We start from the raw sequence: 12,386 nt of genomic DNA, 5'->3' as shown, positions 1-12,386 counted from the left end.
TTAAATTTGTTTTATGATCACAATTGAAAGACAACTTCTATTTTCAAGCTTTTTTTTCAAAACTGCTAGGTAAAATCTGTTCGTTGTGCTAAATCCACTGTTTAGAATCTACGGAGCGGTGGTAGCTCAGTCGGGTAAGCGCCCGCTTCTCACCCAAGAGATGCGGGTTCGAATTCCGGCGCTGACATGTACCAACGAGTTCTTTTAACTTAAGTACAATGTATACCATCGCTCTTACGGTCAAGGAAAACATCGTGAGGAAACCTGCATATCTAGATTTAGCACATCTAGATTTATGTGAACCCACTGCAGTTTAGACCTTGGGGATATGCACAAAGGTTCCACTCGAGAGAGCCAGGTGCAGATACTTACAACCCCACAGAGAATAGAATAGAATAGAATCTACATCTTTTACCTATAATCTAAAATAAGACGCTTGAAAAGGCATTTTTACCGATTTAAAATTAAGAACCAAACTCTTTAAATAATTAGTAATTAGGGTATTCTATAAATAATAGACCTTACATCAGTTCAATAAGGCATTGGTCTCCTATTTACGCCGTGTGTCGCGTCCAGCGTCACGCCGTAGGCCGCGTCACGATGCTCACTATAGAAATGTACTGATGCGGTCTCCCTCACACGCCGACGTTGGCGCGTAGACATAATGAGCATTGTGACGCGGCCTACGGCGGTGACACTTGACGCTACCTACGGAGTAAATAGGAGACCCGGGCCTAAGGCCAACATTAACGAGAGAACAGGTACCTTAGGTGCCCAAGAAGTACTGCATCTCAATGTTCCTTGTTCAAACCACTGCCTACCTAGCACAAAAAAAATGGTAACCGGGCAACCGCTGTAATAGAATAGATCAAATACAATGCTTGTTTACACGTTGCCATAGCAACCAATCTGCTTGTTCCGCTGTCATACTGCGAGGATTATGAAAACACAAAATAATATCTGAACTTAACCTAAAACAGATCAATAAAGGGTAATTTTAAGTGAGCACGCGATGTCTGAGCTTAAGGTACGTTTTAGATGTTGTTTCCATAATATAATTAATGTGTTTCGGTGAAGCTTTCTTCAGAGTAGGCACGACATTACAGTATCATTGGGCACGCACGACACAACACTTGCATTTGGTTCTAATTGTTTTTGTATCTAGTACGTAAGTATTAATTAGGTACCTACTACCCAACTGCGGAACTACATTTGATGTTACTGTTGCTACATTAAAACTTACAACTACGTTTCTTAAGAAATCAAACCTTCACGTCTAGTTATGCTCATCACAGCCATTACTATTATGATAAGTCTATATACTTATCATTCGTGGGTAAAATAGAGCACACTTTTTATGGTTGCAACTTGAGTACAACTTGAGTATACATTTATTACTTAGGTACCTACTTACTAATGTTATTAAAACTAGGTTTTGTTAGTTGTTTTCAATTTTAAAACTTATTTTATTTTTAGATAGTAACACAAAACAGCAAAGATGAAATGATTGAAAAGGATAGAGAAGTTTCAAATCATGAAAAAAATACAGTTTCAAGCTTGCAATCCTTGAAGGTTGAAAGTAAAACCAATATAAAAACTAGTAAAAATAATAGCAAGTCCAGCAAAATAACCATCCAAAGTAAAAGCGAAGAACTAAAGACCGAAAATGTCATTGTTAGCTCAAATATTTCCTTACCTGAAAGTAAAACTAACATAGCAAACACAGCAGAACAAAGTAATATAAATACACCAAGACATGATTTAGAAACGATTTCGGAAAAATCAAGCATAAGTAAGGATATTAATGAGAAAATTGACAAATCTGATAAAAATGATGCAAACGCATCGGAAAAAATTATCAAATCTGATAAAAATGATGCAAACGCATCAGAAAAAAAGATTACTGATGAAAAAAATACAGTGAGTTCAGTAAAAATAGTATCCATTGGAAATATTAAAGAAAAGTTGGATGAAAGTAAAAAAACTACTTCATTACTTACAAACAAAGACGCTCCCATAATTAGTAGCAACAAAGATATAAATAGAAAGAGCGAAACCAAAGGTGAAACCATAAGCTTGACTGAACTTTCGGATAAAGATGATTCTTCTTCAGAATCTTCAAGTAACGTTATTTTTTTTGTTATAAATTTGCTCTTAGTAAGTTTAATATACTATTATGTAAGTACCTAGGTACCTCGCTGAGTTGCTAGAAGAAACTTTAAACTAATGTCGGCCTTAAATATAATATTTTCTTTGACAGTACAAGAACAGAGTGACAAAGATTCTATTTATGTAGATTTAGGCTAATACGAACATGTGTGACTGTGTGTGTGGTACGAAATTAGATATGTTTACGTACATAAATGAAGGCTCGTTCCCAACAGTAGTGGACTGATGACGTGGATGATATAAGCATAAACTAATTAGTCTATGATATAACTAAACTGATCTGATTTATAACTAAGCATATTTGTTTATATTTTTAGAAAGTATCGCTATGGAACCAAGTCAAGAGATTGAGTCATCTCAAAAACAGAAATCTCTTACGGAACCCTTACAGCCAGTACCTACCATACCTGCACTTCCTAGTTTATTGATCGATAGAGAAGACTACATGCAGCAGTACAGAGAGTTGTCGATGGAAAAACATGTGCAGCAAATCAAAAACAATATATTACACAGAAAACTAGCTGAATATTATAGGTACGGCTCCATCCTGTAATATTTTTTTTGTTTAACTTTTTTTTGTTTTTATACTACTTATATTTTGAGTTTTTTTTTTATGGCGACGACCGAATGGCGTAGTGGTTAGTGACCCTGACTACTGAGCCGAAGGTCCCGGGTTCGATTCCCGGCTGGGGCAGATATTTGTTTAAACACATATATTTGTTCTCGGGTCTTGGATGTGCCCGTAAAATGGCAATAGGTTAGTCTTAATGTAATAGGGGGCGGCCTATTACATTAGGACTAACATAAACACTGGCGAAAAGTGGGTGCAGCAATGCTCCTCTGCCTACCCCGCAAGGGCGTACATTAGTACAAAGCATGAGTGTTTATTTGTTTGTTTGTTTTTGGTAATTTTTATGGCGCATTTGAGCGTTACCACACCACATAGTGGTACAGGCGTGGCATAACGTCCACGCCACACAAAGTCGCTTTTACATTCCATTGCGCGGGTGGGGAGAAAAACTCCCACTAGGCCCCATTATATTCCTTCTTTAGCCTTCACTTCATGCTGAAGGCGTTGCAGGTGCTTAGGATTATTGTTTTTATTTATTTATTGTTCCACCAACACACATCATGTTTTTTTTTGACGTAAACCTACTATTTTCTATATAATTTATAAAAATATAAACTTTACGTAGGAAAAGGAAACTGGATCATGTGTTGAAGCCAATGGAGGTATCCCTGGACTTGGAAGAAAAATACCACCAAAAACTTTTTGGTTATGAGGAATTAAAGAATAAACAAGAGAAGGATAACTTAGATGTAAGAACTATTTTGTTTTTATTTCTACGTGCCAGTAGCTTATTCTATTGGCTAAAACTTTCACCACGGTTACCGACCCTATTTTAGATATAGAGATAATTATTAAATAAGTATACATTTATTTAAAATAGATCGCTAGCAAACTGGACGCAGTGGAAAAAGATTGTGATGAACGTTTGAACGACGCACAAACAGCATTCGAAGAGCTGATCCACCATGAGCGAACCACCGGGACAGGACTTATTTATTCCAACAAAGGAAAACCTATATCTGAAAAGGTAGCGATAGCCTTTTTATTAACATTTACTTAAATACTTTTTATTAATATTTTAATCCGAAAAACTGTAATCTTAACTTTATAACTATGTATTTATTTTTGCAGACAGTAGAACGCTTCTTGAGCCTTCAGCAGAAGAAGGCAGAGCAGTGCTCTGCTCTCCGTCTTCGCTATGTGAGAGCTAGAAATGCTGTATCTGAGTTACAAACTGCTGTGACTGATTTAGAGAAAATCGGTTCCGGACTGTATGTAGCTCAGTATGAGCAGCTGTGCATAGATCATCAGAATTTAGTTAGCAAGATTGAAGGTAAGCATTGCCGCAGTTACTTATACTTTTACAGAATACTACAAAAATCGTATAGCATGCAGAAAAGAGGGTGCGTAACTCAAAATAACTTAAATTTAAAATTTATGTTCACTCTCCATAGAAGAAGGCATTTATTACGGGGAATACCTTTTTTTTTACATATTTCCAATAGTCTTAGAACAAATTACTTTACTTATGTTTATAAATAATGCTCCTCTGTGTAGTCCGTTTATAGCAAGGACTTATGCAACTACTTTATACATAAATCCACACAAAACTAAACACGAAATCCTTCGTCGCTGAAGCCTTTATCTGATGGGTGGCCAAAGCCTCAACATGTAACAAAAATCATAACTTTCCATAATAATGATGTGTTATTGTATGGAACAATATTTTCACAAAATTACTCTAATCCACAATATAGACGTAATTAACTATGTAGAAGGTCCAGTGCAATCACTGTGGCGTCATCCCGGCGTGCAATAGGCACGTATATTGGGAACAAACAAAAGTGGCGCTAGGCCAAATGGGTATTGAGGACGTAATTGTATACGGAACATCGGCTTAATGGATCCGATACTTTTAGAAGAGCCACCGGCTAATGTGTTAAGTCTAGACGTCCATTCGTTTAAGTTGGATGAATATGTATGACAGTTCTCTTCGATTGAAGCTCTTTGGAAATGTGAGGGAAATGTAGAACCAATTTATTATACGTTACAGTTAACTTGTTATTGTTTTATTGAGGGTTTGTGAAGTTTTGTTTTGTCTAGATACAAAAGTTTACACTGTAAACATATTTACAGAGTCGACTGTACCTATAAGATTATGCTTCTGTCCAACTTAAATATTGATTAGAACTTCTAGAGTCGAGTCGAGACTGCCAACGGCAGTGTCACCTTTCTTAGTGGCGGCATAAGGTATCCCAGAGGCGCGAGCATAGGATTCGATACTATTTTCGAATCTACACGAAGGGTCGCTTTTACCAAACGCTAAACGTATTTAAATCAAATTTAAATCAAATTTTAAATACATTTTGTACTAACTGACAGATGTATGACAGGCTACTAAATACGTTTAGCGTTTGGTGAAATTCCACCTAACATGGAAAAAACAAATGCCACTTTTGGAATTAACAAAGAAGAATGGCGAAACCTGACCCGCTTTGCATAAGTTAGCAGCCACTCACCAAACCTATTTTAAGTTATTGATAAAAATGTCTATTATCAGGGAAAAATATTTTAAAAAATCTAAACCATGGGGGTCCATGAGATATTAGGGTTCAAAAGTAAATTAATTAAATATATTTTTTTCGTTAAATAAGATTTTGCTGAATGGTACACGCACAAATAAGTGTTATAATCTAAATCATGGGATTCCCAATTCATAGCGCATCACAAAATGTATTACATGATTTTATTTATGCAAATAATATCATAATTATTTTTGCACATTTCACACTCAGAAACCTATTTTTATAAAGAGACCAATTTCAAAAATTATTTCATTCTATTTAAGTTCCCGTTATCCCGAAGTAACATATAATACTTTTAAGCCAGGAATTCCCACGGAAACACTTTTAAAATCAATTTTTAGCTCGAGGGTAACATCTAGTAAAGTAGAAAGACTTGATCTTTCAGCACCTATATCTTCGTTCTCCCATGTCTCATAATAATAAAATTAATACCAGTATATGCTGTAGTCACGGACTACACATCAGTGTATGTTTCATCAATGGCCGCTCTGGGTCATGGCGCCATAGAGTCAATCAATCAATCTTTGGTTGTGGCACTATGCCGTGTGTGACTGACACAGCAAATTCCGCCAAATTCAATTGTAATAAGGAACACACATGTATATTATAACTGTCTTTACGGTAATTTAGATATATTTACAGGGTTAATACCTGGAACAAACAGACAAACACAATATATATACAGGACATCACAAATAGGGGTTAGTATAGTTTTAGTATATATAATGACAATATACAAATTTACAGTTTAATATTATTAGTCTTGAGAAATCTGTACAGAATGTTAGCAACTGGAGTATGTACAAGTGTTAGTAGATAATTAATATTTACAGGTTTAGGAATGGACGGGGGGAGGAAATCGTGGAGGGAGGTTTGAAGATTGGGACACTCAAAGAAAAGATGATCAACAGATCCTTCGCTGGTACCGCAGTCACATACAGAACTATCACGCACCCGAATCCTAGCCAGGTGCACAGGGGTGCACGCATGACCCAGACGGAGCCTGCAAATAGTGGAGGTAGCAGGTTTATCAAGAAATCTTGCTTTAAAAAACCATGGCCTTTTGGGGATATGGGGTTGAATGTCGGAGTAAAACTTACCTTTGAGATTCCTGGAAGTGTCCCAGGACACTTTCCAGGATCTATCTAGCCTCGGACCTGCGAGCGAGGCAAGGTCATGAGCGAAGTTTTGGTAATGAGTATCCAGGCCCAAGCTAACGGCTTCCTTAGCGAAGGAATCTGCACACTCATTACCAATGATGCCACTGTGTCCGGGAATCCAGGCAATAGCTACCTCAATACCCTGAGTCACACAGCGATGAAGAGTTTCTCTAATTTTGAGAATTATTGGAAATTTTGATTTAGATTTAAATGGATAAGCGATGATAGCTTGTAAACAGCTGGCCGAATCTGATAAAATGATAGTTTTATTTAATTTGTGGGACTCAGTGTAGAGAAGAGCTTCTAAGATAGCTGTTGCCTCGCCCGTGAAGACCGAGGTTTCAGGAGGACACTTGAAACTCAACACAACCCTGTATCTGGGCAGCCATACAGCCAAACCCACGTTGCCATCTTCAGATAATTTAGAGGCATCGGTGTAGATGGGGAGCCAGTCCGGCCACTCAGTATTGAGTTTCTCATTTAGGGCTCTATCAGCCCCAGGGGAGTCCTTTCTGATGCCCAAATCCAGGGCTATGTTGGGTTGAAAAACTAGGGTGTCATAGGGGACTTCGAAAAGGGGGTTAGTTTTAAATTTCACAGTGGGATGAGGGAGGTTAGTGCAAAAAATGAATGTTTTAAGGAGGAAAGAAAGACCATGGTTTTCTTGGGAGTTACATAACCGCCTAAGGGTATCAAGCTTGGCCAATAAGGGGTGAGAGTCGGATTGCCAAATTTTGAAGAAGAAACGATCACACAAATACTGCCTCCGGAGTGAAAGAGGGGGATCAACGCACTCCACCTGCAGGGCATTGGTGGGAGAAGATCTCATCGCACCCGATATAATACGAAGACACTTGTACTGTATTTTGTCGAGTTTTTCCAATGCAGCCTTGTTACAGGGGTCCAGTACAAAGGAAGCATAATCGAAATGGCTTCGAACAATAGCATTGTACAAGAGTTTCTGTGAGTAGGGATGAGACCCCCACCATACGCCCGACAGAGATCTAAGGACGTTGACGCCCCTCTCGCACTTCTGAGCCACATAATTCATGTGATGGGTTCCCGATAATCGTGAATCTAAAATAACGCCTAAAAATTTCACTTTGTTGGCTACAGCAATTGTATCTTCTCCAACAACGAGATCGACATCAGGGATGTGGCGTTTTCTGGTGAATACAACTGCTGTGCATTTTGGGGGGGAGAGAGATAACCCATGACCATCCAGCCAATCCGTGAGGTACCTAAGCGCCAGGTTCAGCTGTACATTTGTCTCTTCTAACGAAGGAGATTCATAGTAGAGAGCCAGGTCGTCGGCGTACTGTAGAATGTCGCAAAAGCAGTCAACGGATTTATCAAGATCATAAGTATAAAGACTGTAAAGAAGGGGGCTTAAGACCGATCCCTGGGGAAGGCCTTTCCATACAAATTTTGGGGAGTCCAAGGTCGAAGGGGATTTTATGTAGATAGATCTCTCCATGAATAGGCTGCAAACCAAACGGGTAAGCTTCACTGGAATGCTCAGCTGGCGCATTTTCTGCCTGAGCACAGGAAGAAGGACGTTATCGTAGGCAGACGCTATGTCAAGAAAGACACCCACAAGGTATTCTTTCCTCATAAATGCGATGTGAATATCTGTAGTAAGAATTGCAAGACTGTCTAGGGTGCTCATACCTTTCCTAAAACCAAACTGGGTTTTGGCGAGGATTCCCCTGTTTTCAACTAACCATTCCAGCCTGCATTTAATCATGTGTTCCAAGATTTTCGACAAAGCAGAGGAGAGGGCGATTGGACGTCGGGAGTTAGGGTCACGGGGGTCTTTTCCGGCCTTCAATATGGGAACGACTATTTGCTTACTCCAAGAGCATGGAGTAACTCCATACTCAAGAAAGTAGTTTATCAGCTCCAAGTAGAAGCACTTGACCTTGAGGCTTGATTTTGAAAGGAAAGAGTATGGAATGCCATCAATACCTGGAGAAGAATCGGTTAAGCCAGATAAAGCAGATTGAAGTTCATCCAAAGAGAATGGAGAATCCAACCTGTCTGAAGATGGTAAGGGAGCTGGTGGAGGACGGAGAGCACTAGAGTGTGGGACATAAGGTGGAGCCAGTTTATCGCTGAACCCTTCTAGCCATAGAGAGGGATCGTTGCATAAGATATCTTCGACATTAAGGGAACCGCGATATCGCCGAATGTATCTCCACACCAGAGAGGAGGGAGACCTAGGAGAAAGATTTTCACAAAATCTGATCCAACCCTGTTTCTTTTTCTTTTTAAGAAGCCGTTTGGTTCGTGCGGCTATTCTTTTGTAACTTATGAAATTTTCCATGCTCATATTAGCTAGATAAACATCCTCTGCGTTTTTTCGATCTTCAATAGCCGAAGTGCAGTCAGAATCCCACCAAGGTGGTGAGACTCTTAGGCCCTTACGAGATTTTTTATTTTTAGCAGAGGATGTGAGAGCTTTTTCGAATAGTTCATAGTTACCAAGAAAGTTGTCACTGGAACAGGGTTGGATCAGATTAAGTTTATCTTCAACAGAGGTGATGAATGTGGACCAGTCATTCCTACCTATCATGTATCTTGGGAAGGCACATGAATCAGCAGGAACGCTAGTTCTGTTAGGTATAGTAATAGAAATTGGAAAATGATCACTCCCAAAAGTATTTGGAAGGACCCTCCAGAATATTGATGTTGAAAGAAGAGGAGAAGAAAAAGTGAGATCAACAGCACTTTTTGGGTTCTGACGTGGAAGGACTCGACGGGTAGGAGAGCCGTCATTTAAAATACAAACATCTAAGGTATCAAGCATGTCTAAGAGGGCGATTGCAAAAGCGTCAGTGTGATAAGAACCCCATGAGGTATGATGGGCGTTAAAGTCCCCCATGATCAGGAGAGGTTGGGGGAGGGAAGAAATGATGTTATAAAAAGATGGAAGCAGAGAGGGATGAGGATTAGGGAAATACACGGACACGAAAGTAATGTCTAAAGCCCTAAGAGCCACAACATTAAATTCCTGTCCGTGAGGGGGGGTAGGGATAGAGGAGAAGATAAGGGAACGCTTCACAAGTAAAGCGCACCCAGCAAACCCGTCATCCCTGTCATCCCGCAGACACGAGTAGCCCGGAACTCGGAAACGAGAACCTGGCGCTAGCCATGACTCCGAGATGGCAACGACAACGGGCTTGATATCGTCAATGAGAGTGAGTAATTCATGTGATTTATTTTTAAGGCTCTGAGCATTCCACTGGAGGACCCGGATCGGGTTCAGAGCCATTCTGGGTGAAGGATGTAAGTTCCTTGAGTTTTAGGGCAACGTGGGGCGGTATTGTGTCCCTGAATTTAGCCAGCAGACTAACAACTAAGGAAAGAAGATTGTCTAATAAGTTGTCATTAGGGGTGATAGAAGTGATAGAGTTGAGGGCACTTCCATTAGGAAGTGAGGAAGATGGGGAAGAGATAAGTGCCTGATGGGCAAGTCTGTCGTAACCAGGACTGAGGGGAGACCTAGGCCTACGCTGTGTGTATACAGTCTTTTTGTATGATTTGTTTGCAGGTGGGCCAATAGGTTGTGAAGCAGTAACTTCAGCGAATGATTTTCTGCTCTTAGGAAGTCGAGCATCGGCTTCAGCGAAAGAGATGCTGTCCTGCGACATAATGACTTTAATGGATTTCTGTCTGGCTTGCTCAGGACAATTTTTACTAGTGGAGGCATGACTTCCGGAACAGTAGATGGAAGTGGGAGGGTCGGCATCGCAAGTCTCACCCAAGTGTGGCTGGGCACACTTGTAGCAGCGAGGCTTGGACCGGCAACTAGCCTTCATATGGCCAAACCTGCAGCAAGCATGGCACTGAATTGTCGGGTAAGTATACCTTTCAATTTCTACCGCTGCGCGGTAGGAGAAAATTTTCTCTGGGAGAAGTTGACCTCTAAAGGTGATGACAATGGTCTGAGTGGGGACGTAGGAAGTATTTCCATTGTTAACTACTTTTCGGCTAATTCTCCGGGCTTTTAGGACAATACCACAGCCAGCCGGGAGGTCCAAGGAACCTACAAACTCATCCATGGAGAGATCAACTGGTACTCGCCTAGCAACACCCATCCGGGTGATGTGGTAGGTTGGAATTACAGCCTTAAATTTGTTTGTAGTCAGGGCAGGATGCTTGATAAATTCATTGGCTGCCTTCGCAGACCTAAATTCTACAGTGACCCTGTTGCGGCCTGTCATTTTGACACCATCCCTTGTGATGTCGGAAATTTTATTTTTGTACAAAAATTGACCGAACTTGATAGCCCTAAGCGGGGATGAAGCAGCTGGAGCTGTACTTCCCGACGAGCTTTCCTGGGTGACATGTACGATGAATGGGCCGGGGTCAGAGTCGTCGTACACCTTGGTGGCGTCGAGACTAGGGTGCGTGAATATGGTTTGGATGCTTGCGGATGCTAAGTCGGGGTCGACAATAACACGCTTACCTTTTGGTGTTGAACTTTGTTCATCATCCCTAGGGCGCTTTCGCGTCTCCTGGGAACAGTCCGTAAGTATATCAGGTGAGGAAGACATCTGTTGATCATCTGGGGGATCAGGATCTGGGGGGCGATCCGAGTGGTGCTCCATTATATTGAAATGGAGCTAAAATACGAGTTTACGGACGAACACAACACTTACCACTAACCACCACCACACTTACAACAACAAACAAGTATTAACACTGTAAATTGGCACAGAAAAGGCTCGAAATCGCGCTGATAATTAGGACCACGTGGGTACCCTAGTTACGCTCGAAACGGAATCGGCGCCATAGAGAAATGGCCATTCTCCTTTGCCTTACATTTTGACAGTGACATTTGACGATACGCAACCAATACGCAACGTAAACGGAAGTTTCGAATCCTGTGCTCGGGCAACTGTTAATTACTGGCATTAGAGATATCTGTGTCTAGCAGTTGATATCCAGTTGCCAGATGATCACGATTTATGAATACAAATCGAGTGACGTTATCTTAACCAATAACTTTCAACCTCAGAACGAGACGACGAGTTGATAAAAAACCGTACCAGATGCTCCGAACACAACCAAATCTTGGCTCATATTCGAGAGAAGATGCATCACACTGACGAGGTCATTGACTTTAGTGAGGGAGATCTCGGAGATACGGAGATGGTACTTTTGCAGGCTCGAGAAGAACTTGGGACTATTAAGGTTGAATATTATAATATTGTAGTTTTATTGTGTGTTTTCATTGAACAATTTAACGATAGTACCTATCGCATGTGCATGAAATGTTATTATTATTTACTTTCGTCGTTTTTTCAGAGTCTTCGAGACAATCTGCGCTGGTCGCTTGAGAATGAGGCGAGCAAGGCAGGTCTTCTGACTCGTAAGGACTTACTACGTGACTACCAAAACTCTATTGATGAGGTAAAAGAGCCAACTGCTGAAATTCTTATTATTTGCTCTTTAATGTTTGTTGAAAAAAAAAACTTAATGATGTCGGCCGTTTCCATGGTATTTTTTTTTAAAAGACAATCTTTAAAAACACCTTGTGAGACAACCATAGGTATTTACAATTTTATCTCACTTTATTCATAGGTTTCCATTTTGCGAGAAAAGAAAATGTATTTAGAAGATTCAATTTCACGGATAATTGAAAAAGTACGCAACATTCGTAGGCATATGCTCGAAGAATCTTACCGCTTACAGAAAAATCGCACCCCTTCGGAAGACACTGAAGAATTCTTCAAATTGTAAGAAATACATAAATAGGTCACACAATTTCTACAACTTAATAATGCTATGGGAACGCCGGACAATATTTAGGTAGGTTCTTTATTTTATTAAATGTTAGCTTTTGTTTGATTTGTTCTACATATGTTTGAAATAAAAGTATTGTTTAGAGTTATA

The 12,386-nt window shown here is 40.1% G+C and overlaps 1 protein-coding gene across 1 annotated transcript; it reads left to right on the top strand.

Moving 5' to 3' along the window:
- The first annotated feature begins 765 nt into the window (after positions 1 to 765).
- LOC105383645 (coiled-coil domain-containing protein 96) lies at positions 766 to 12,386 on the top strand. Its single transcript, XM_038108708.2, has 9 exons — positions 766 to 1,027; positions 1,477 to 2,122; positions 2,487 to 2,703; positions 3,366 to 3,489; positions 3,621 to 3,767; positions 3,872 to 4,073; positions 11,509 to 11,684; positions 11,799 to 11,903; positions 12,075 to 12,386. The coding sequence occupies exons 1-9, from the start codon at positions 1,013 to 1,015 to the stop codon at positions 12,231 to 12,233; spliced, it is 1,791 nt and encodes a 596-aa protein (XP_037964636.2). The 5' UTR covers positions 766 to 1,012; the 3' UTR covers positions 12,234 to 12,386.

The sequence above is a fragment of the Plutella xylostella genome, chromosome 17 (genome assembly GCF_932276165.1).
Source record: "Plutella xylostella chromosome 17, ilPluXylo3.1, whole genome shotgun sequence".
NCBI classification, from domain to species: Eukaryota; Metazoa; Arthropoda; class Insecta; order Lepidoptera; family Plutellidae; genus Plutella; species Plutella xylostella.
This window is presented reverse-complemented; position numbering and strand designations above follow the sequence as displayed.